The 22,433-nt window shown below is 39.1% G+C and overlaps 1 protein-coding gene across 1 annotated transcript; it reads left to right on the top strand.

The window, feature by feature from the left end:
* The first annotated feature begins 4,990 nt into the window (after positions 1–4,990).
* Positions 4,991–22,231, top strand: LOC102234660 (vascular endothelial growth factor C-like). The gene is made up of 8 exons (XM_023329994.1): positions 4,991–6,397; positions 12,251–12,524; positions 12,599–12,789; positions 14,348–14,478; positions 14,629–14,732; positions 15,879–16,013; positions 16,835–17,036; positions 20,385–22,231. Exons 1-8 carry the CDS (start codon positions 6,296–6,298, stop codon positions 20,503–20,505), a joined length of 1,260 nt encoding a protein of 419 aa, XP_023185762.1. The 5' UTR covers positions 4,991–6,295; the 3' UTR covers positions 20,506–22,231.
* The last annotated feature ends 202 nt before the right edge of the window (positions 22,232–22,433 follow it).

Raw genomic sequence — 22,433 nt, 5'->3', positions numbered from 1 at the left:
AAAAAATAATATGGCTTGTTAGCATATCAGTAAAATCCTAGGTTTAAGGATGCCATGTTAAGTGTCCCTACCTTCAGCAGGGACGATCACTTGTGCTGGAAACGCAGGACAGCCTTTCATTTCCAGCTCTGGTCAATAAGCAGGTCTCACCTTCCAGTCCACACTGGCCTAATAAATGTACATCTAAACGTTGCTTCCAAACTGCCATAAAAAAGATGAAAACAGTTTTTGGGATGTTTGAGTAACAATTGACTAACATTCATAACGAGGGTGATATAGATCTCAAACAAGTTGAAATTAGTGCTTAAATTGTCCTCAACTGAGTGACATCTGAATCATGTAGCAAGTGACAGATGAATGACTTTCAGGACAGTTTCACTGTTCACTGAGTGACGGGTTTAACTCATGACTCTCAGTTTAAAGGTGTAACTACCTGCACCACCACACCTGCATTGACTGATTTAATTAGATGCTCTGCAAGCAAACAGGCTATTCAGACTTTTAATTATCATTCAAGATTGTTTGTATATCACATTTCATGAACAAGACAGTTCATAGTGCTTTACATCATAAAAATACACAATCATGAAAACACCACCCAGTAAACAATTGAGAAAACCAAGTAACATTTTGATGAATGGCATCACAAAAACCATATTTGCACATCAAGTAAGTTGCTCAATGTTTTATATATTATGGTTCAAAAGGGTTCAAGTCCTGGAAAGAATGTCTATTTTGTCAGCCTCTTTCAAAATCAGCATTGGCAGCAGAAAAGATAAATGCGCCATGAGAAACTTATAAAGTGTGAAAGGTCGTGTGGTTCACAGGTTAAAGCATCAGGCCTCAGTTACAAAAGATGTGGGTTCAAGTCCTGATCTTGGTCTGTAAGTAAAGTAGATATTCATATTTAATGGGATTTTTAAATTAAAACCCACACAGTTCATCATAATCAGTCAAAATTAAGGCCAATTTCTGCTTAAATATCTTTTTTTTATCAATCTATTTTTACTCCAGGAATGCACCGATTTCAAAGTTTTTTGCTGATACTGCCGATATTTTTGTTTTGCTGTTTTACTTAAAAACCAGCAAAACAGAAATATCGGCAGTATCAGCAAAAAACTTTGAAATCGGTGCATTCCTGGAGTAAAAATAGATTAATAAATAATCAACATATTTAAGCAGAAATCATGTTTTTCTTTACATAAATCCTTAATTTTGACTGATTATGATGAGGTTTGTGTGTTTTAATCTAAAAATCCCATTAAATACAACTATATACTTCACTTGCACACCAGGACTTGAATCGACATCCTTTATACCTGATGCCTTAACCTGTGAACCACACGACCTTCCACACTTTAGAAGTTTCTCGTGGCGCATTTATATTTTCTGCTGTCAATGGTGACTGAACGCGACTAAGACACAAAAGCAAGCACAGCTGTTGTTGCTGTTTTTTAAGCAAAAACAGCAAAACAGGAAAATCAGCAGTATCAGCAAAAAACTTTGAAATCGGTGCATTACCGGAGTAAAAATAGATTGATAAAAAAAAGATATTTAAGCAGAAATTGGCCTTAATTTTGACTGATTATGATGAACTTTGTGGGTTTTAATTTAAAAATCCCATTAAATCCCAAATTAAGCATGAATATCTACTTTACTTACGGACCAAGATCTGAACCCACGTCTTTTGTAACTGAGGTCTGATGCCTTAACCTGTGGACCACATGATCTACTACACTGCAGAAGTTTCTCGTGGCGCATTTATATTTTCTGCTGTCATTGTTGCTTTTGAAAGAGGCTGACAAAATAGACATTCTTTCCAGGATTTGAACACTTATCCTTTGTACTTGAAGTCTAATGCCATAACCTGTAGGCCACACAATCTTCCACAGTTTTAGTTACATATGTTGAGCTGTTTGATCTTCATGTAACAAGTGACAGATGAATGACTTTTCAGGATAGTTTCACTGATCACTGACAAGTTTAACTAATGACTCTCAGTTTAAAGGTGTAATATCGTGATAAAACTTTAAATTCATTTTGCCCACTAATGGATGCAGCCCTAGTGAGATGGGAGTTTGTTCTCCTCTACACAAAACGTGTATTTACAACTCATAGTCCTTACTAGCTGTATATCAATCAATGTACTTGCATTTCTGTTGCAAACAACTGATGCTAATGTTTATTTCTACTTCCACTGAAAGCAGCCAGGTACCACCGGTGGTACTTGTTCTCAGATTGAGAACAAGCGAGTTCCTGCACAAACTAGGCATGTTTTGAGCCAGCAAAATCCCTCTGGATCAAAGTTTCAGGGTAATGAATCCTGCTGAACGTATTGATGGATGTGACTTGCACCATAAGGTGGGTGAGCGCTTTGGTTTCAAAGAACAGGAGAATTTAAACCTCATCTATCAATATCTTGGTGACCTAAGCCATATTACTCTATAAACATGTGTCTACCATGATAAATCCAAGATTGTTACAACATTGGATGTGAGGAAAACAACAAAGCCCAACTACTGGGTGACTATTTGTTCTCTGTGGAGAACAAATAATTGGGCGATTCTTTGAATGTAGGTTGGGTGAGAACACGGTGTTAGGATCTCCTCAGCATCGCCAAAGGCTGCAAGTGGGACCAGATCCAAGCAGCTGGTTGGTGCTTTTCATGTCCCAGCTGTTAAACTGGGAGTTTTCCTTCGACCCAGTTACACGCTGGCATCACGGCTATAATTGAGGGTCTTGTTCATTTAAAACTTAAGCCGTCATTAAACTCAATCCACAAAGCATTTAATTACTGACTTTCCTGGCAGACTGTTGCAACACTCCACAGGCATCTCACAACATTACGACGTAAAACAAATCCAGCACGATTGGTGGCCTCGTATCTTGACTGATGTTGAAAAAACAGCCTCTAAAAGATGTTACTGTACTACTAATCCCAAGCAAATCTCCACTTGGTTCTAATTTATGTTGTGTGTCATCTCTCGACGTTGTAGCCAAAGCAGAAGACAAAACCAGAGCAGCTTTCAGAAGCTCTAACTCAATAAATATGACGGAGATTAAGGATGGCTTCACACATCCCTGTTTAGTCGGCTTTAATAAAATTCTGGTTTGTTTACCTAGAACGCCCGGTTCGTTTGGGGAGGAGTGAATGCGTAATTGAACTCTGATGAAGACCAAAAAAGCGAACTCTACATATGTGAACGCCAAGCGGACCAGAGGCCGCTACAAAAGCTGGAAGTGGACTACAGCGCAGGGCATTCTGGGTAAAAGCAACCAAATCAAACATGCCAGTCTAGTGCTAACAGGAGAAATGGCTCCTGACCTCTTACTAAAATCTGACGCCACTCCATTTTTGTTTACATTTTGTGAAGAAGGACATTGTGCTCATGTCTCGTTCAGAGGTTTTCAGGTCGTTTCCTTCAGTACTTCTTGATGCAGCGCCGCCACAGGTGAGGAGCAGAACAAGTTTTTCAAAGGGTTTGGATCGTTTGACACTGTTAAGGTGAACAACCAACTGAAAATGTAGCAAATGTTGCAATTTTGGTTCCCCAATCAAGCCGATTGTACCAGACTAACAAGTGTGAAAACTAACTTGGATTTTATGTTATCATTAAAGCTTGGTCCTAAATAAAGTTTATTCTACCAGAATAATGTTTCTACAGCTTTAAACATATGTATTTATTTATCAGTGTGTAACCACCTGTCTTGTCCTCAGGCTCTGAGCAAGCAAATGCTAAAGCAAGTGAGCATAAAAAGGAGCTCAGTGGAACCTGTCCAGCCAACATCAGCTCAATAAAAGAGGAGACCCTCTGAACTGTGACAGGCCCCTGAAAGGAGGGGAAGCCACATTTGTTGAGCACAAAGATCCTGCTGTTTGGTGCAAAGGGTGCTCTATCTGCGGCTGGGGACAGGATGTTAGGAGAAACCAGGAGAGTTTTATAAACAGAGACGATGCTGAGCAAGGACAGCCGGGGGTGGTAAAGAAAAACTCCTCTGAAATTTTAACTTCAATTAATTTTTCAACAACGAGAAAGAGGTTGAATTTGTAGCTAATTTATTCTAATCCACACAAAACTGAGTCTGGATCATCCTTAGAAACATTTTCCAGAAGTCTGAAGGAGAAACGTTCATCTGTTTAAACATTTAGGTACAACTTCAGATGGGAAAGCTTACAATTGGTTATTATAATAGTTCAAACACAAAATATACCTTGACATGCATCCAGTTCTCAGCGTCTTCACTCCTGGTGTTACAGCCAATCAGTGCCAGGGAAGATGCATGGCGCCTTGGACTGGCTGATTTGCAAACATCAGCCATTAGCATGTCAAATAGCATTGCATTGAGGTATTAAAGCTTCCCAAGCTGAATTTTCTTTTGAATATTTTATATATGCTTGAAAAAATAAATACGCAAAAATCTGCAAATACCAAAACTGGTGTTCAAATATATTCTGGCATTGAGCAACTGGAAATTATTTCAGCAACTCTCACTGACCTAAAACAGGAATCATCGACTGTGGAGAAAAAAAATGGTTTTGTGTCTCTTTACATAGTTTATGTAAATATTTGGTTTCTATTGTGATTGTTTTTAAATCATCAAGTTAAGTTATAAATCTTAACTTGATGATTTATAAATTGTCACATTTCCTGAATGTGACAAACCCTGGTCTGAGTTCACATGATGAAATGAAGAAAGCAATGAGTGGAATGTGGAACTGCTGAGCAGATTTCAACATATAAAGCTGCAAGCAGGCACTTGCCACCGTGTGCGTGCGTGAAGGCGTGCGTGTGTGGCCTGTGTGCGTCTTTAATCCTTTGTAAAGGCTGGCTTTGACTGGCCCAGAAATCGGATGTTTTCTCATTCGAGCTTTTCCCAGACACACCTCTTCCTCCTCCTCCTTTTTTCTATTCTCCCTTCTTATTTCGCCCATCTATCGCTCTGTCTGGCCCCCATAATTTATTTTGCATTTGTCTGTAACTACGTTGCCTTGGGAGGATTTTTTTTTAAAACAATTTAGACAAAAAGACGAAAGCTTCAGCTTCTACCCTCCCTCTTCTCCTCTTCCCCTGTAATATTCAGACACAATTGCTCGCAGCCTTGGGGCGGAATAGTTAAGAAGGTATGTGAAGTAAGTCTTTTTTAGGACTTTGAATGAACCAAAAGAAGAAAGAACGACGTGAGAGGGGGAAGGGTGGAGGACAAAGATGGAGCTAGATGAAGTGTGAGAGGGAGAAAAGCCTCAGAGCTGCAGGTGTGGGAGCAAATTGAGTTAAAGCGTTAATGCTTATGGAGCTGGGAGAATTAGATGTATGTAAAAATAAATCCTCTGTGATAGTGTTTCGAAATAGCCTTTTTGGAGGCTGACAAACTGCTTGTCTGGTAAATTTAAATCCGATTTCTGCTGCCTCTGCATAACCTGCAATTTCAGAGGAAATAAAAAGGAAAGGGGCAGTATAATCAGCTGAAGCACACAGATCTCATGCCTCTCTGATCCCTCATCCCGCCCACCGCACACAAGTCTCCCATTCTTGTATTTTTTCCTCATTCACTCCAGCGAGACGCCTGAGAGGAGGACGCATTCACTTTGTTTGCCAACACCGAAAGCTGGAGTTCTTTGGGAAAGAAATCTCAATCTAGGAACAGGATTTGAATTGAGTTTATTCTGTTTTGTCCTCCTCCTCTTTGATGCATTTTCTAAGAATTAGATGGAAAAGTTGTGACAGCTTTAGAAAGAACACCGAGCGAGCGAGCGAGCGAGAGAGAGAGAGAGAGAGAGAGAGAGAGAGAGAGAGATTTACCCTGAAGGCTTTGAAAGAAGAAACAGGAGCCAGATAAAAAGGGGCAGCGATAATCTGCACAGCTGCTGCGTGGAGGGAAGGAGACACAGACAGATAAAGAAAGCAAACGAGGTGAACAAGTGCGAAGGACGAGGAGAGGAGACAGACGAGGACGACCGTTCACGTTGAAGGCCACGGCAGATATAAATACAAAGTGAAGACAAAACCCAGAGGGACACCTGTCGTCAAATTAGCAGTAATGGAGACGCGGCGGGACGAGACGAGAAAGCTGGACTGAGGAGAAACGTTAAACACGCCGGACTCGAGCGAAGTAAGACGAGAAGGTTTCTTCATCATGATTTCTTCAGGTGGCGTCCCAAAATCCAACGACCTGCACGGGAGGAGCAACTTCGTCCCAGGATAGAATGAGAAGAGGAGCCTGATCCGTCAGAACCGGCCTGCTTTCACATTAACTTCACCAACTCCCCCCACCCCCAGCTCTCCATCCCCTCACTATGTGGATACCAGCTGTGCTCCTATGGATGCTTTACTTCAGCTGTCTGTGCTCAGGCCAAGACTACAGGGACTATTACCCAACCGGAGACACGGGCACCGAGGTAAGACTTCCCTCCCCTCACTTTATCCCAGACTTGAACTGTACAACTTAAAGAAAAAAAACAAACAAATTTGACTCACTGCACTATGATGTTCACTGAAAGTCAAAAAAAATGATGAAATACCTTTCATAAGAGCAGTGCTATGTGAGGTAGATAAGCTGTATTTACATTGGAAACATCCCTGAGTTTAGGATCCGTTTCAGCAGAGAAACATTCCGACACAGACGGGAATCACTGGGGAGAAACGCAGATGGGAATAGACAGGAAGACCAAAGAGATTCTCCAGAAGACTGGCTGGTGCTTAAAGCATTAAAATATATGATGATGTATTAGGGTCCAACTAAGAAAATAAAAAATGTTATTAATTACAAGAGCAAAGTCATGGTGTAATGAGAATAAAATCAAAATAATACAAAAATAAAGATATGGTCAAATGAGAATAAAGTTGTAATGTTACAGGAATTAAGTCATATATATTATAACAACATTATTTCAACTTTATTCTTGTAACATTGACTTTATTCTCAAAATATTAAAACTTAATTCTCATATCACATTTTTATTCTTGTAATACTATGACTTTATTCTTGTATTATTTCTACTTAATTCTCGTTATAATTCACCTTATTCTCAAAATATTGGCTTTGTTCTCGCAGAATTATGACTTTAGTCTCAATATTATCACTTTGTTCTCACAATATTTTGACTTTATTCTTGTAATATTGAATATTCTCAAAATACTATAACTTTATTCTTATGTTATTCCAACCTTATTATCATAATACAACTTTATTCTTTCATTTTATCACTTGATTCTCATACTATTATGATTTATTCTCCGAATTTTATTTTTTTCTTAGCTTGGCCCTAATACTCAGTTGTAAAAATAAAACCGGTATAAAGTTTTCAGCCACTGATCCACATATGACAGGAAGTTTTACAAACAGCAGAAGTTCAGTAACATTGTTTCACCAATGGGATCAGCATGGAACCATTGGACTGGAGGTCAGTCCAACATCAGGAGAAGAGCAATGATGTAACAGCTAAGCCTATTAGGGAAAACACTAAATCGCTTATAATTTTCTCCAGAAGGTCTGAGTGAAAGCTTCAAAGAGGAGACTGAGGTATAAAACAGGGATCAAAGTGAAACAGATGAGCACTAATGACAGCATGGCCGTAAAAGAAGAACAAATATAAAAACTAATAAAGAACAGAACTAAAAATACACTGAAATGAACAGAGAACACAACAGAAGATGAAGATGACATGCAACAGAGGATGTGATATTAATAAAAGGTTGTCGCAACATTTGTTGCATAAATAAAGAAAACAAACTAGTCAAGCAACTGAAAACCAACTAAATGTTGATATCCATTATGATTGATTCAGTTTCCCTCATCATATTCTGTTAGCTTTAGCATCTCAGCTACTAGAAATATGCAAACACCGGACATAAAGAGCTAGAAACCATCCAACTGACCAAATACATTATTAGCAGGCAGAACCTGAATGACTGGAACTCGAAATATGATATCCAACCAATATTGCTTCAAAGCACATTTTATGTGAACCTTTAATATCCAAAACTTGTATATTGTTCACAGAATTAAACTATTAAAAATCTAAAATTGTTCAGCATTATTTAAGTTCACTTTGGGACCAACAGATGATTTTTAAATTAACTGACCAAAGATGTATTTAAACAAGGAGATTCTTCAGAATCCTCCATGCTGCCACCATAAGTTCTAGAAGTTAACTATATAATTAATCAGCCTGTTGTAAAGAAGAGCAATCCTTATTGTTAAGGTCTGCAGAGGATAAATTGTTCAAGCTCACTTCCTCTTTCCTCCATCCTGCTGGCTCTGATCCAGACATTGATGTTCAAAAAATATTTGAAAGCACCTAGAGGAAGAAGGAACGAGTCTTTGCCTCTGTCATTTTTTGTTGTAATAAATGTGTTTCTGCTCTGAACGATGGATTTAAATCAAAGACATCCTCATCACTTCTCCTTGTTTGGACGTGTCTCAGGTGGAATAAAGGGGTGAAAGCTGATAAATGAAGGTTTTAATAGACTTCAGATGGCTTTTGTCAACAAATGTAGTAGCCTCAAATCCTCAATAGTAAGATATTAAATGACACTTCAGCTCCTTTAACTCAAAATCTATTCATGTTCAACACGTTTTACTCTAAATTGAAAGATCTTCACAGGAAAAAAGACAGTAATTCACGCATTTTTGCTTAAAGTTTTTCTCCCATTAAATCCACAAAACAATCCAGTTCTTGTCACAGGTGAACATCATTAATGTTCCTATAGTGTCAGCCTTACATCAGCTGTTGTGGTTTTCACACACCAGGCGGGATGCAGCTGGGTTTTTAGGTTCATGCTGTTTTTCTGTGCATCCTTATCTGGAAGTTTATGTTTACAAAGCAGGAAAACGAGCTCCTGGGGAGCATAAAGTGGAGATTTACAGATAAAGGCATCATCTTACTACTCAGAACTTGCTCCAGTTCTTAGTAAAACTGAGTCTGTGTGTGTAGGAGGGGCATCTGAACCCAGCAGCTTCTTCTTCACATTTCCTCCACAAGTTTTCAAGATAATTCTGGCTTAAGCCTTATATATAAATCTAAACAATAGTTTCAAACACATTACTTCTAATAGAAAACAGGCTGAGTGATAAATGTATGGGTGTGTGTATGGGTGTGTGTGTAAATATTTGTGCCTCAGTGCCAGCAGTGCGTAATTCTGGACACACCCCAGAGTGCTGCATGGATAGCGGCTGGTGCATCGTCAGAACAGAGTCCCACAGCCATGACCTCATGTCAGGTGATCGCTTAACAATGCAACCAAACTTTATGTAATTATGTAATTTATGTAACTCCACTATAAAACAGTTTAATATCAGCTCATTTCACCCATTGTTCAGCTTTTGTCTGAAACGGCATCCACATCTTAAAGATTCAATGTGGAAACAACAAAAATACATCTGAAAATGAGCAAAGAAAGAAAGATAACAGAAGCCAATAATCATGAAGAGTGGTGGTTCATCCGAACAATCTGACGCTTAAAAAGTCATCAGATAATAAAAATCTCACGAACTAATTATGTGAAATATTTCAGTCGCAATATGGAGAAATTTTTTTAAAAAGTGGGCCTGAATTTCCTAAAAAAAGACAAGAATCTTTTTAACAACAAGACGAGTCGATGAACTCATGGTTTAAGTTAGTAAGTCAGAGGTTCTGGTCTTGACTTCCTTCCTGGATAGCAGCAAAGACACATTTTGACTGTATGGAAGACAGAATCTCATTGTAAAAATAAAAACCTTAGACTTTATACTTTTGTAAATGTACAAAGTCACAGAAAAAGTCTAATTGCAGCTAATCTTAAAGTGCAAACTTTGAGAGTGACGTTAAAACTCAGAGTTCCAGCCTTAAACTTGTGATCATTGCACTGAAACTGGATTATAACCACTTTACTTCTTCTGAAGGAGAAGTTGTAAACCTTCAGAAATATTGAACAAATGAAGCCTGAGGAGTGTGTGCTGACTGAGTATAAACCACACAATTGCAGCAATGGCGCCTCACTTCTTAAAAATCATACGAATCCTCAGGGTCTCTGGGTGGTTTTATTTCTGTCTCAGAACATGAAAGGTTTACAACCCTGAAATATTGCTTTCACTTAAAGGTTAGATCACATTAAATATTGTCGTAACTCATCCACGTATCTTTAAAGAGTTGTGGTGGACGGTGATGCTGTGAGCAGTTGGTCCTCCAATGACTCTAGACAATGACTTATTGAAGACTCCAGTCATGACAAGCACAAGCTAACAAAATATCTGGGCAAGAGAGACGATGTTCCACAGCAACATGTCCTGGATGATATCATCAGTTTTTGGCAAGCACCGCTAATCCACCTCATGTGCTTTTGCCGTTCCTCTTTAGCTCTATGCCTGGTCGTATGGTTAGAAACCCAGGCAGAGAGAAGTTGGAGTAGCAGATGACACTGAGCCATTCAGGTATTCGAGCTTTTGAGAGTTTGTTCCAGATTAGTGGAGTATAAAAACAGAATGCTGCTTCTCCATGTTTGGTTCTGGTTCTGGGAAAAGGCCCAATGATGGCCAACTTTCAGGTTACTGGCAGACACCACCAAATTCCTTTAGAGGTCCAGATACATAAAACCGTTCATGATAAGATGCAGAATAACAAGACTCCCAGAATCTTTGAAGAGTGACGGGCCCACAGCATCACAGATCAGCCGCCCTACTTAACATCAAAGCTACATGTCGATCCTTATTTCACATCAAACCAACAGTGAGAGTTTGGACTTGGTGACCCCCAGGATGGCACACTCTGCTGCCCTTCTCAAGACCCTCTACATTTGGATTTTCAAAGTTAAGTGAATGTCGTATTGATGCAAAATGCAAAACTATGAGGGGAAGAAAAGAAAATGGAGGAAATGAATAAGTTGGAAATATGTTGCAAGAGAAGACTTGGGAGTGGGAGATAAGTAGGGATCCGGTTTCTGTTTAGATAATGCCAGCTGTGCCAGTCGACCTCTTCTCAGCCTGTGAACCTAAACAACCTCTGATATTCCCATAAGAAAAAAAACGATTAGGTGTGAATCCAGAAGACCACTCCCCCTGACATTTCCAAACTCACAGCTTTGATTTCCCAGTCCGTTAAACAATTATTCAGCTATCTTTCATCTACTGTTGCTCTATGGAGAGTTATCCGTCGTCACGGCAAAAAAATCTTTGTTGAGTGACTCACAGTAGGAAGGTTTTAGAAGATAATGTCAACTGTAAAATTTGATTTCCTGTGAGAAATCTATTGAAATTAAAACTTTAAAGTGTGGCAATAATCTCCAGTATATTTGGTTCCTTCTTATCTGTTGTCATGTGAGAATCTTTTAAATAGTGAGGAGAACAGCATCACCTTCAACATTATCCTACCTCTGTTTCTAGAGGAGTTTTACAGATTCAGGGTTTTTTGTTTTTTTTATCTTAATATTTAGATAAGAACCTGAATCTGGTCTGAATCTGCAGCAGCAACAATGCTCAGGTGAGGGAAGGACAAGAGTCTTCCTAATTACTAACAGTAGCCGACAGCAACATGTTACAACACATTGGTAGCTGAGGTATTCATTGTTTATCCTGCACAGCCAGTGAGTCTGAATAGATAAGCTTACCATATCTAACAGTTTTACTATAACAAACAACTGGATTGTTTTTGATTTGAAACCATAAAATTGAGTTTTTCTTAATGATTTTATCTGGATTATACACTGGCTTGCAAAAGTATTCAATCCCCTTTGAACTTGTTTATATTTTTGACTTGCCACAACCACACATTTAGGCTGTTCACACAGCTCACCGCAGTCTGAACGACCCAATTCCATTCTTTGTTTTCAAAGCATCTGCAGCATAAACTGTCATTTTATCAGATTTTTACGTCATTTATTTGAGAAATGCGTCATAATTCTGCACCAGAAGAAACCATATGCTGGAGGTAAACAATGCCTGAAAATTTTAATTATGAAAATTAACTTATAGTGAATCGCATCACATTCCCATCACTCATTGTTCAGACTCCAGTACAGACGCTGCAGTCAATACTGTATAAAATACCATTGTTATAAGTTGTGCTTTCTTTTTATCAATTTCCTTCATCTTATTTTGATCATGACAATATTGTTGGCTCTCATTGCTCAATAATCTGTAGCTGGCAGAATCTATTATTACACTATTTATTTTCCTTAGAAAATACATCATCGGTTGTGTTGGCCATTATAGTGTCTCCCTAAATGTTTACTAAAGATTATCTCAAGAAGTGTTTCCCTGTGATTTCCCCCTCCAGGCTCCAGCCCAGTCAGATGACCAGTCCAGTTTGGAGACGGTGACCAGCATGGACCAGCTGCTGCAGCTCTTCTACCCTGAATACAGCTTGATCCAGCAGTGCATGAGGAAAAGATCCTGGCACGCCTCCTCTTCCTCCTCTTCCTCCTCTTCCTTCCCTTCCTCGTCTTTTTCAACCTCTTCGGCGAGCCCTTTGGTCCGCTCCGACGACGACAATGACATGTGGGTTCCGATGCGGGAGGAACCCGTCTACAGAGTGGATGGAACGCTAGCCGGTAACTTGAATGCAAATCTTGTTTTCTAATTTTTATCTAATCAAACAAATCCAGTTATTGAATTCTGTTTCCAGTCATTCTGGAAGAGATCCAGCGTACGTCGTGCCAGCCGAGAGAGGTGTGTGTTGAGGTGGCCAAGGAGTACCCAGAATCCACCAGTCAGCTGTACCTCCCTCGCTGTGTGGCGCTGCATCGCTGCGGTGGTTGCTGCGGGAACGAGGCTTTTTACTGCACCAACATGAGCTACAGTCTCGTCAATAAAACCGTGAGTCGCACCGACTTCAGATTCTTGCTTTGACTTTGTTGCCAAACTCAAATGTGTCGTATCATCAGAAACTTAATCTGTTAATCTGGAAGAATTCAAAGATTTTTCCAGTGGGAAAGGCCACTGCATCACTGTTGAAATTAAGACTACGCTTTGACTAGACCACTGAAAACGTTCACTTCTTTTTTTTTTTTAGCAATTTACAGGTGGATTTGTAAAGCTGCATCCTTTGAAAGCCAATTATGTCAGCAATCCAACAGAGGTCATCCAAATTACTTTTCCCCAAAATGTACCTGGTGGATCATTGGCACTCGACACTATCCCAAGATGCATTGCGGGTCAAACAGGAGATTTTTCTTCTGTAACAATGGCGGATGCAGTGGTAGGCAGAGCAGGCGAGGAGTACAGTTTAAATGAAATGAAATCAAACTTGTGTAGCACTTTTCTGAACAATAAAAGAATGAAATCAGTCGTTTCCATTAAGCGCACATTCACACATTGAAGTATATTAAACTATAACATTATACCTGAGGTAAAGACCGGGTCATTTGATCGATGCAGCCTCTGAATATGGACACACTGTAAAAATTATAAAAATTACTGTAAAATTATAAACTGTGCTGAACAATAAGTTGTCCTAGAAATTATTGCGATAAACTATAATATTGTTGTTTTAAGATCAATTTTATGTTACATGTTTATAAACTAATAAACTTTAAATATGTAACAAATACTCAATACTAGAACTGGAAGATAGTTTAAATATCCAAAATAGAACCACCAAAAACAAAAAAACAACCCACAACCTAAACCATAAAAGAGATCATGAAGTCTCTGTAAACAAAGTTGTCCTTCAAAAAATATAATTAGAAAAGAAATTATTGAGCTCATTTTAATTTATCATGCGATTATTGATTAATTGCTTATTGCGACAGGCTTCATAAACACTTAGCTTGACCTTGAGGTCTGGAGTTAATGGTTGGACACTCTGCATCCTTCTAATGTCAGGTACAGAGCAGAAGTTATGCTTTTTAAAATGTTTCAGCCTACTTCCTGTTGTCATACAAGATTTATGTAAGTAATTAGTTTACTCTAAAAACCTTCCATAAATCAAGCCTGAATGTTTCAAGAGAAACTGAACTAAAACATGAATTTAATCAAGGTGAAAAGGTTGGTTTGGATGGTGTCTTCTCTCATGTCTGATATTAAATGTTGTTTTTCAATCTGAAACATTCAGAAACATTCAAACATTCAGATGTCACAAAAAACAAAACAAAACAAAAAAAACCAGACGGAATCTATTGCTGCTTCACAGCTGTAAATCTGCTTTCACACCTCAAATCCATCTGGATGCTGAAAACAATTTCCCCAATTATGTATCTGGCAGCTCAACACAGCCCACTCCGGCGGGGATAGGTTGTGACTGGACGCAGCGTTTAGAGTCACGTACAACAACTGCACACAACAAAACACTTTTCTAAAACCATGACGACTTTTAAAAACTGGAGACACACCTGTCCCCGTGAGCATCTAAACATTTTATCTTCCTTCCCGCCAGCTGATGGAGCTGTCTCCGCCCAGGATGGATCGCTCAGTCGCCATGGTAACATTCGTCAACCACACCTCATGCGAATGCCTCTCCAAGCGGCCGCTTCACTCCATCATAAGGCGAGCGGCAACAGATCATCTGTGAGTAAGAGACTCGCTGATGTCCTTCTCCACCTCTTCTCATCTCATGCGTTACTAAACGCGTATGGCCGTGTGTGTGTGTGTGTGTGTGTGTGTGTGTGTGGGTGTGTGTGTGTGTGTGGGGGGGTGTGTGTGTGTGTGTGTGTGTAGGTGCTCCCCTCCTGAAGTCCCCTGCACCTCTGGATCATTATGGGATCCAGTGAACTGCGTGTGTGTCTCTGCGGACACCATCAGCTACACTCAGAAACAAACAGGTGAGCGTTTAGATCCTCTGGTCCTCAGTCCTCCAGATTGACTGTCCTGCAGCTTTTAGATGCAGCTCTGCTCCAACACAGCTGGGTTTCAATATGTCATCAAGCTTAGCAAAAACCTCTTAATGAGTAATTCATCTGATTCAGGGTCTAATTCAAATATAAATCTTGAAGGGAGAAAACAAAGTAAACTCTTGCACGCAGTTCCAGTTAAAGTCCATATCTTTGCTTTTGTGAAGGTAGAACAGTCCAAGAAAATAGGACATAATGGAGTGTTCATAAAGTTTCTGGACACAATGATCTCCGCTACCCCACACTGAATAAAAGACCTGCAATTAATTAGATATTTTTAATTGTGAGATTACATGTTGCTTTTAAAGAGGTATTTAAAAAGGTATTCTAGAGAATATTGCCTTTTAATAATAATAACCTTTATTTACTCAGGTTTGACTCATTCAGATCAAAAGATCTGTTTTACAAGAGAGACCTGGCAAAGACTGGCAGCATTTAGATGAGTCACAGATCTACTCATACACTTGGAGATTCAGCCCAGATTCTCCACACCCTGAAGAGGTCTTCCTCCTCCTTTCACTGTGAAAGGAGGAGGAAGAAGATGATGATAATGATGATGATGATGGTGGTAGTGGTGCCAGAGCGTTTCAAACAAATCCTCCCTCCCGCAAAGTTGATACCACTGAAGCAGGAATGTTTTTTGTGGTGTTTTTCTTGTACAATCATGCCAGCATCTTTCATCTTCAGAGATTTTCCAACTCCAAACTCTCATACTTGACTTATTACATTAGCACAATAACTATTTTTAATCCTGTAGGGCACATATACAAATTACTCTGTCTGTAAACTGCGCCCAAACTCAAGTCTCCACGTGCAAATTTAGTGCAATAAACGTAATCAGAGGCGTGCGAGCTCTCTTTGGATTCGCTGCAGTTATGTGACAAACTCAGCTGATGAAACCTCAGAAACAATAATTAGCCCCGTGAGGCGTTCAGCTAAACATCATCAGCATGATTTGGTATGATGTTTATGACATTTATTAAATCATTCAAGCATTACGTCAACAAAACGTCAATTTAATTTGCCAAATCTCATGGGGTTGTTTTCTATCTTAAATACCGTGTTTCTCTGTTCCAGAGGCGCTGGACTCGGGTCTGCTGGCTCTCTGTGGGCCCAACAGGGTTCTGGAAGAATCCACCTGCGAGTGCGTCTGTCAGAACGGACTGACAGAAGCCAGCTGCTATCCAGGCTGGAAACTGGACCAGAACACCTGTAAGGACACGAATCAGACTAGTTTTACAGCTGAGGGTTATGGATTCAGGCAGGTGTCCAATGTTAGGCTTATTTTTGACATAAACAAATCTCAATATGTCTTTGATTGTTAGGTAATGTCATAATAATAGAGGTTAGGTAATAAACAGGACAAACAAATAAGAGTGCATGTGTTCCATTGCGATCCATATTTTATTGTTTATTTGAGTTTAAATCACATTAACTCATCTTATATTGCTTTGTAGCCAGGAACACTGATTAGCCAATGAATGCTGTTCATACTGCAGTCACTAGAGACACACTCACTGATCACTAAATGTGAGACTGCAAGCACCAGTTTGCTGGACCTCTGTTGAATTAGGTCAGTCACCTGGAATGGGGAGGGATATGCAGTCATTTATTTTATGTTTTTATTAAATTGTCAATATTTAATAGAAATATGTTTTCACTTAGCAAAAAAGAGCTTTTTCAACATTTAATTTAATCAAAAAAGCCAAATTATGTTGCAAATGATTGATTTGTAAAAACTATAAAAAGAGTAAAACATCCAAAGGGGAAAATACTTTTTAAAGGCATTCAGACTTTAAACTGAATTTGTATCTGGATTGTTGTTTATGTAAACAGTTATTTCAGGTTTTACTGAGAGTGCTTACTGTAAATACCACAACTTGATTCAGGCCAAGATAGAAGAAAAAAGGGAAATTAGTCTTTATGCAAATTTTAAACAAGTACGAACACGAAACACATTATCTGATTAGGTTTTGGTTGTGCAACCACTGCTCTGAACTCCCGCTCCTTCCTCTTCCTACCTTTGTGGTCAGGTGAGTGCCAGTGCGAAGGCCAAGGCGAGGGGAAGCTGTGTCCTGCTGGACAGCGGTGGGACGACGAGCTGTGCGGTTGTGTGTGCGCGGTGGAGTGTCCCAGGAATCAGCCCCTAAATCCCGACACGTGTCTGTGTCAGTGCAGAGAGAGTCCCCAGACGTGTCTACGGCAGGGCAAGAGGTTCAACCCAAACACCTGCAGGTGAGAGAACCAGAAAGAAGGGAGGCTGAGTTTATTTAAACAAAATGCTACACTGGATAAGAAGAAAATCCACAACAGAGCACAAAAAAGTAAATAAAAGAAAAAAAAACATAAAAACTCAACTTTCATGCTGATTTGGAGTTTGTCTGATATGTAGAGGCATTCTTTTTAACTTAGTCCAACAATAAAACTTAAGATCTATTCTTAAACAAACATGACTGCATTTCAACTGAAGGCAGATCCCATTATTGTTAGCATTTGAATGAAAAGAGATGGCACATTTTCTCAAGTTGAAGACGAGAGTGGAAAAGTCTGATTGGAAATAAAATTGGACCCAAATCAAAGCCTTGAGGAACTCCGTAAGTAATTAAAGTTAAGAAACGTGGTGGAACACCAACAACATGAATGTATCCCCAAAACAACCCTAAGAAACGTCTTTTGAAATCCCCTAAATCCAGACACAGGTCTGTGTCAGTGCACATAAGATGTCAGTCCACATAATGTGGACAAGAGGATGGTGGTGACTCGCAGATTTGGTTGAAAACAGACCAATAAAGCATTAAAATGGTGAAGTCATCCATGAAGTGGGTTTTCCCAGCTGTGAAGCTAACAGCAGTAGGAATGATCAGTCCAACAGTAAAACATGCGAATCAACTTCAGCTGAAAACCAGCAAGTGTTGATGCATCATGACCAGGCATGGGCTGTACACCAATAGCACGATATGAAGTGGATTCAAAATGTTTACACACATCCTTTGTAATACTTTTCATGCAAAGTTTCTCCTGATCTCTGAGATTTTGAGGTCATCTCTTCTCCAAATCCTTCTGATTTTCTGTCAGATTTAGTCCAAAATTTACATTTTTTGCTTCTTTTGTCCATCTTTGATGAATGCTTGGACTCACAATGAAGCAGGAGAAAAAAAACCCACTGGAAGGTTTTCGGTCACAACTGACTGTTCAAGATTCACCTTGACAAAAGGTTTATTTCCAAACCTTTAGCAGTTCATGCTAGCCTAACGGCTCATCCTGATGAACCTGAGGCAGAGGATTGTGATGCGTTGTTGGTTCTGCGGAAACATCTCCTGATGGACGCGTCATGCATTCCTCTTAAGGAGGAAAACTTTCGCTGTTTGTCTTTTTCAGTCGTTCACATGTTTCACTGCAACCTTTTATGGACATGGGGCATCCGAAGCATTTGCTCGGGGCTTTGCGAGTGTGTCGTGGTTCCCACAGCTTGCGCGCACCAGATCAACGTCCCTCTGACCCGAGAGGCCCCGCAGAGGGGAAGGGGACAGGGGACGGGGGATGAACTGGATGAAAGCGAAACAGACGGATGGAGTGACAGGCACTATGAAAACACACCAGCAGACATGAGCTGCAGAATGATTGATTCACACTGGTAGCTTTACATGTGGGAAATCCTACAGGATGCTAAAACATGTGGCCTTTAATGGCCGCTCACTAAACATTCTCAGCTTAAAGGAAAACAAGCATAATTACTGGAGCTGGACCTCAAAACACACTGAATGTTTAGAATGCTTAAAACTGAAAACATGTTAAAGCATCAAACATGGGTTTATTTTTTATGCTCTTCTGGAGAATTAGGACCCTTTTCTCAGAGCTGTCTGCTTAGGTTTATGGGGCGTCATCTCAATTGGATGGAAGTCCAAACTTTGGCTAGGCCACTCTGGCCAAGTTGCCATGACAGCTTATTTCATGTTGCAGCTGCAGCACAAGATAAAAAAAAGAAAAAGAAAAATACTGAAATGAATATTCACGGGTTTAACGTGGATGGTGCAACCCCAAGTTTGAATTGTTATAAATTTAAATAAAAGCACATCTAAATAATTATTATAATAATTACTGGTCCGTTTGTTATTCTTATTTTTTAAATTTGTGGCATTTTTTTTGGTACTCCACAGACGCACAGAAGAACATATTTCAACAGTTTTCAAGCCTTGAAAATCTTCCTAAAGCTCCATTTAACCAAAGAAGATATTCAATTTGACTTTCAAGCCTAGTTTCAACGGTGCTCTCCCTCAAATCAACGTCAGCCACCCAATATAGTTCATATTTTAAACAAGACAAATATGGCTGAAAAATTATTAAAGTGATATAAATTCAAATTACAGCATGTCCTAAACCCCGCACTGCAGTCTTTAATGCATTATAAATATCTGCTAAATGTGCTGTGTGCTCTGTAACGAACAAACGGGTGAATTAAAAATAAATACGAAATAAAAGCTACCTTAGCTACCAATTAATATTTGAGGCTACGACGCTAACTGTCAATTCAGCTACCTGTATATTTTATCTGACATTAATTTATTATTGGTTCAAAAATATTCTAATTTAACAATATGGAAGGTTTTACTTTACCTTGATTCCGAAAATTAAAGAAAAGTTAGTTATTGTTATTGACTAGTTAACTACCGCCAGCTGTGTCGATAGACTCGCGGAACCGTGCTGAGTTCGAGTGCAAAGTCATATCGTAGTAAAACTGAAATTGTCGCCAAAATCAGTCTTATTCTGTGGAAAAAATTGCTTTGTTTGGAACATTGGTTCAAAATTTAAAGTTTCATGGGCAAAAAATTTGTAATTTTAACGAATCAAAAACCTAATTTGGAAAAGAAATCCGCAAAAGACGTTTTTTATTACGCGTCTCTTCACTATTCATTGAGATATTTATAAAACATCTGAAGGTTCCTGAAGGCGAATGAATAAAAAATATTCATATAACGATTCAAACCAAAATCATGAAAGTTAGGCACCTACCAATAACAGACTGTTCTTCTAAACATATTTTTGTCCTTGTGTTCTATCAATCAAAGTAACAAAATTATATCCATTTCTCTACTTGCTTGTGGAAAAATAGTTTTTAAGGTCATGGTTTCAAGTTCAGAATGCTTCTGAGCACAAAGATAAGGCATTTATTATTTTGTACAATCACTCTTTGTACTGTTTAGTCTGATTTAACATCTGGTCACAGTAGTAAGTCCACAGGCGACTGTACACCTGCTGTGATTTTAAAGACAAGAGTTCCCAGACTTCTTCCATCTCTGGAAAAATACTCCTTTTTTTCCACCTCACACAGAATCTTTTTGATGCACATGCAAATAAAACTTGGATTGAGCTTCATCCAGAAAGGATGTGGGGATGTGAATAATGTATAGTATGCATGATCAGAGAATATAATCCCCCTTGTGTTTCTTTTTTATTTCTCCTCTGTTCCTCATCCCAACCTCACCCCTTTAAAAAATCTTTCCCTTTCCCCTCCTGTTTGTAAATCCGTCTTTTGTCTTCTTCGCCCACATTTCTGCCTCTCATTCTCTTTCATTCTCTCTCAAGTTGTTACAGGCTTTCCTGCAGAAACCCCAGACGAGAGTGCCAGGACGGATTTTACTACAGCAGCCAGGTCTGTCAGTGCATCCCCAAGTACATGAAGTGGAATTACCAAACAAGAAAGTGAGGAAGAGGGATTTATCCCGCTTAGATCGGAAACTTTTCCACCTGAGCGACTCCACGCACAGGAGCTGGAAGTGGATCTACGTATAGAGACATGCAGCTTTTGTGGGAGGTTTAAGCCGCCTGTGCTGAGTCATTTTTCAAGTGAACCATCTCAAACTGTGTCCATAAACTTCCCCAGAACAAAGGAAAGGGCAAAAAGCCATGTTTATCCAACAAAACTCTTCAAAAAGAGGTAATAAGGACAGATATTTGATTCCTTCCACATCTGGAAAGCCACTCGAGTTTGACTGTAAACGCAGAGCAACAAGGTGGGATGGACCAGACAGACCAACGTGTTGCAGCAAGAAGAATGCCAACCACCAACCTGCTGAGGAGCTGCAGCTCATGCCTGTGTGAAATGGAATGTGAATAAGATAATAACAGACCCGACTGCATGCTTTTTTCTTCTTTTTTTTTTTTTCCAAAATAAACATGGGAAGGAAAAATCTTAAGGCAAATTTCCATATTAGCTGGAAGGAGAATCTTGTAGAGAGGATCTCTAAAGTGTACACACCCTCTGTTATGATGCCAGGTTAAATCAGACCAATGTGAATCATTTTCAAGATGTGGGATACAGATAGACTCAAACCAAAGGCTGAACGCTGAAACTGAGTCGGAAACATTAAGAAATGTTAAATACACACACTTTAAAAAAGTACATTTTTACTCTTGTAACTCAAGCTTACAGCAAATGCAAATATTTTTCCTAATTATTTACCCAAAGCCAGAGAAGTTTTGGGTCTGATTTTACTTCAGAGAGTGAGAAAGAAAACAAGTTTGTCTCTTTTTATTCACTGTATGTAAACGTCTGGTTTTAAAATGATTTATCAACTTTTTATATGTCGTCATCCAGTGCAACTCATTTTAACTGGGGTATGTACACTTTTTTGGATTCCTTACGTTCCCTTCTTGTCGATGAGGTGAATGATGAACGATGAATCGCTTGACGCATTTCTACATCCAGTCACAACCTGACAGTTCTGGGTCTGCTTCTAATTTATCTGTTCCCACTCTGAGCAATTTTATTTTTATATATTTAAACTTTTTTATATTTAAAGAATGAAAAAGAGAGGGAGAGAGAGAGAAAAAAAACTAGTGAAATTTTGAAGATGGATTTGTGAGTAGCTGTACATAACTGTATTTAAATCACGATAATAACTAGAGAGCAATTATATTATTTTAAAGTGAAGCAAGCAGCATCGTTTTGTAACAAGTCTTTTTGGAAACATTTGGAATAATGACTGCTGCTTATTCAGTGAATCATCATCTGATTCACTGAAATATAGTGTTAGTTATTTAATTCTCAGTTTTGATGCTTAATGCTGGGTGGATGGAGCGACTGCAGTGTAGCTGGGATTGTGATCAGTGGCGGTTCTTGAGTGAAAGTGCACTTTTCATTCCACCAATCAAAAATAGTGAAATAATCCACGATTCTGGGAGGGGATAAAATCCAGTCTAGTTCCTATTCTCATTACTCTCAGCAGGAAAAATAAAAGCACTGGTTTTTAATCAAGATGCAAAAATTGCTAATTTCTTATCTGGTTCTTTTTGGAGCCCCCTCCTGTAATGCCGCCCTGGGAAACTGCCCATATCCAAAAGCGCCACTGGTTGTAGTTCATGTGCTCTGGGGCTGTAGAAGAATCCATCATTACTTCAGTAAGTATTGATTAAAGGCTCTGTCTGACTGAGCGGTGTTATCTGATTTGTCTCATTTTACACCCAAACACGTCTTCATGAATTTAGAAAAGCTATTTTAATTCAAGTACCTAAATGCCGAGGTTTTCATTCTTAGCTAATTTAACATAAATAAACACTACCGTGTGAAATGAATCCAAGTTTAGCATTTTCCATGGAATAAATTCACTTTTCAGTGATGATCATAGCTGCTAA

Source organism: Xiphophorus maculatus, chromosome 24, assembly GCF_002775205.1.
Source record: "Xiphophorus maculatus strain JP 163 A chromosome 24, X_maculatus-5.0-male, whole genome shotgun sequence".
Lineage (NCBI taxonomy): Eukaryota > Metazoa > Chordata > Actinopteri > Cyprinodontiformes > Poeciliidae > Xiphophorus > Xiphophorus maculatus.
The sequence above is the reverse complement of the archived record's forward strand: the minus strand, read 5'-3'. Positions and strand labels throughout refer to the sequence as shown.

What these genes read in the sequence shown, in the direction of transcription:
- LOC102234660 (XM_023329994.1), top strand. Translation starts at nt 6,296, where the DNA reads ATGTGGATACCAGCTGTGCTCCTATGGATGCTTTACTTCAGCTGTCTG. An exon ending in CCGGAGACACGGGCACCGAG is followed by an intron (nt 6,398 to 12,250) that starts GTAAGACTTCCC and finishes TTCCCCCTCCAG; the next exon opens with GCTCCAGCCCAGTCAGATGA. An exon ending in AGTGGATGGAACGCTAGCCG is followed by an intron (nt 12,525 to 12,598) that starts GTAACTTGAATG and finishes TTCTGTTTCCAG; the next exon opens with TCATTCTGGAAGAGATCCAG.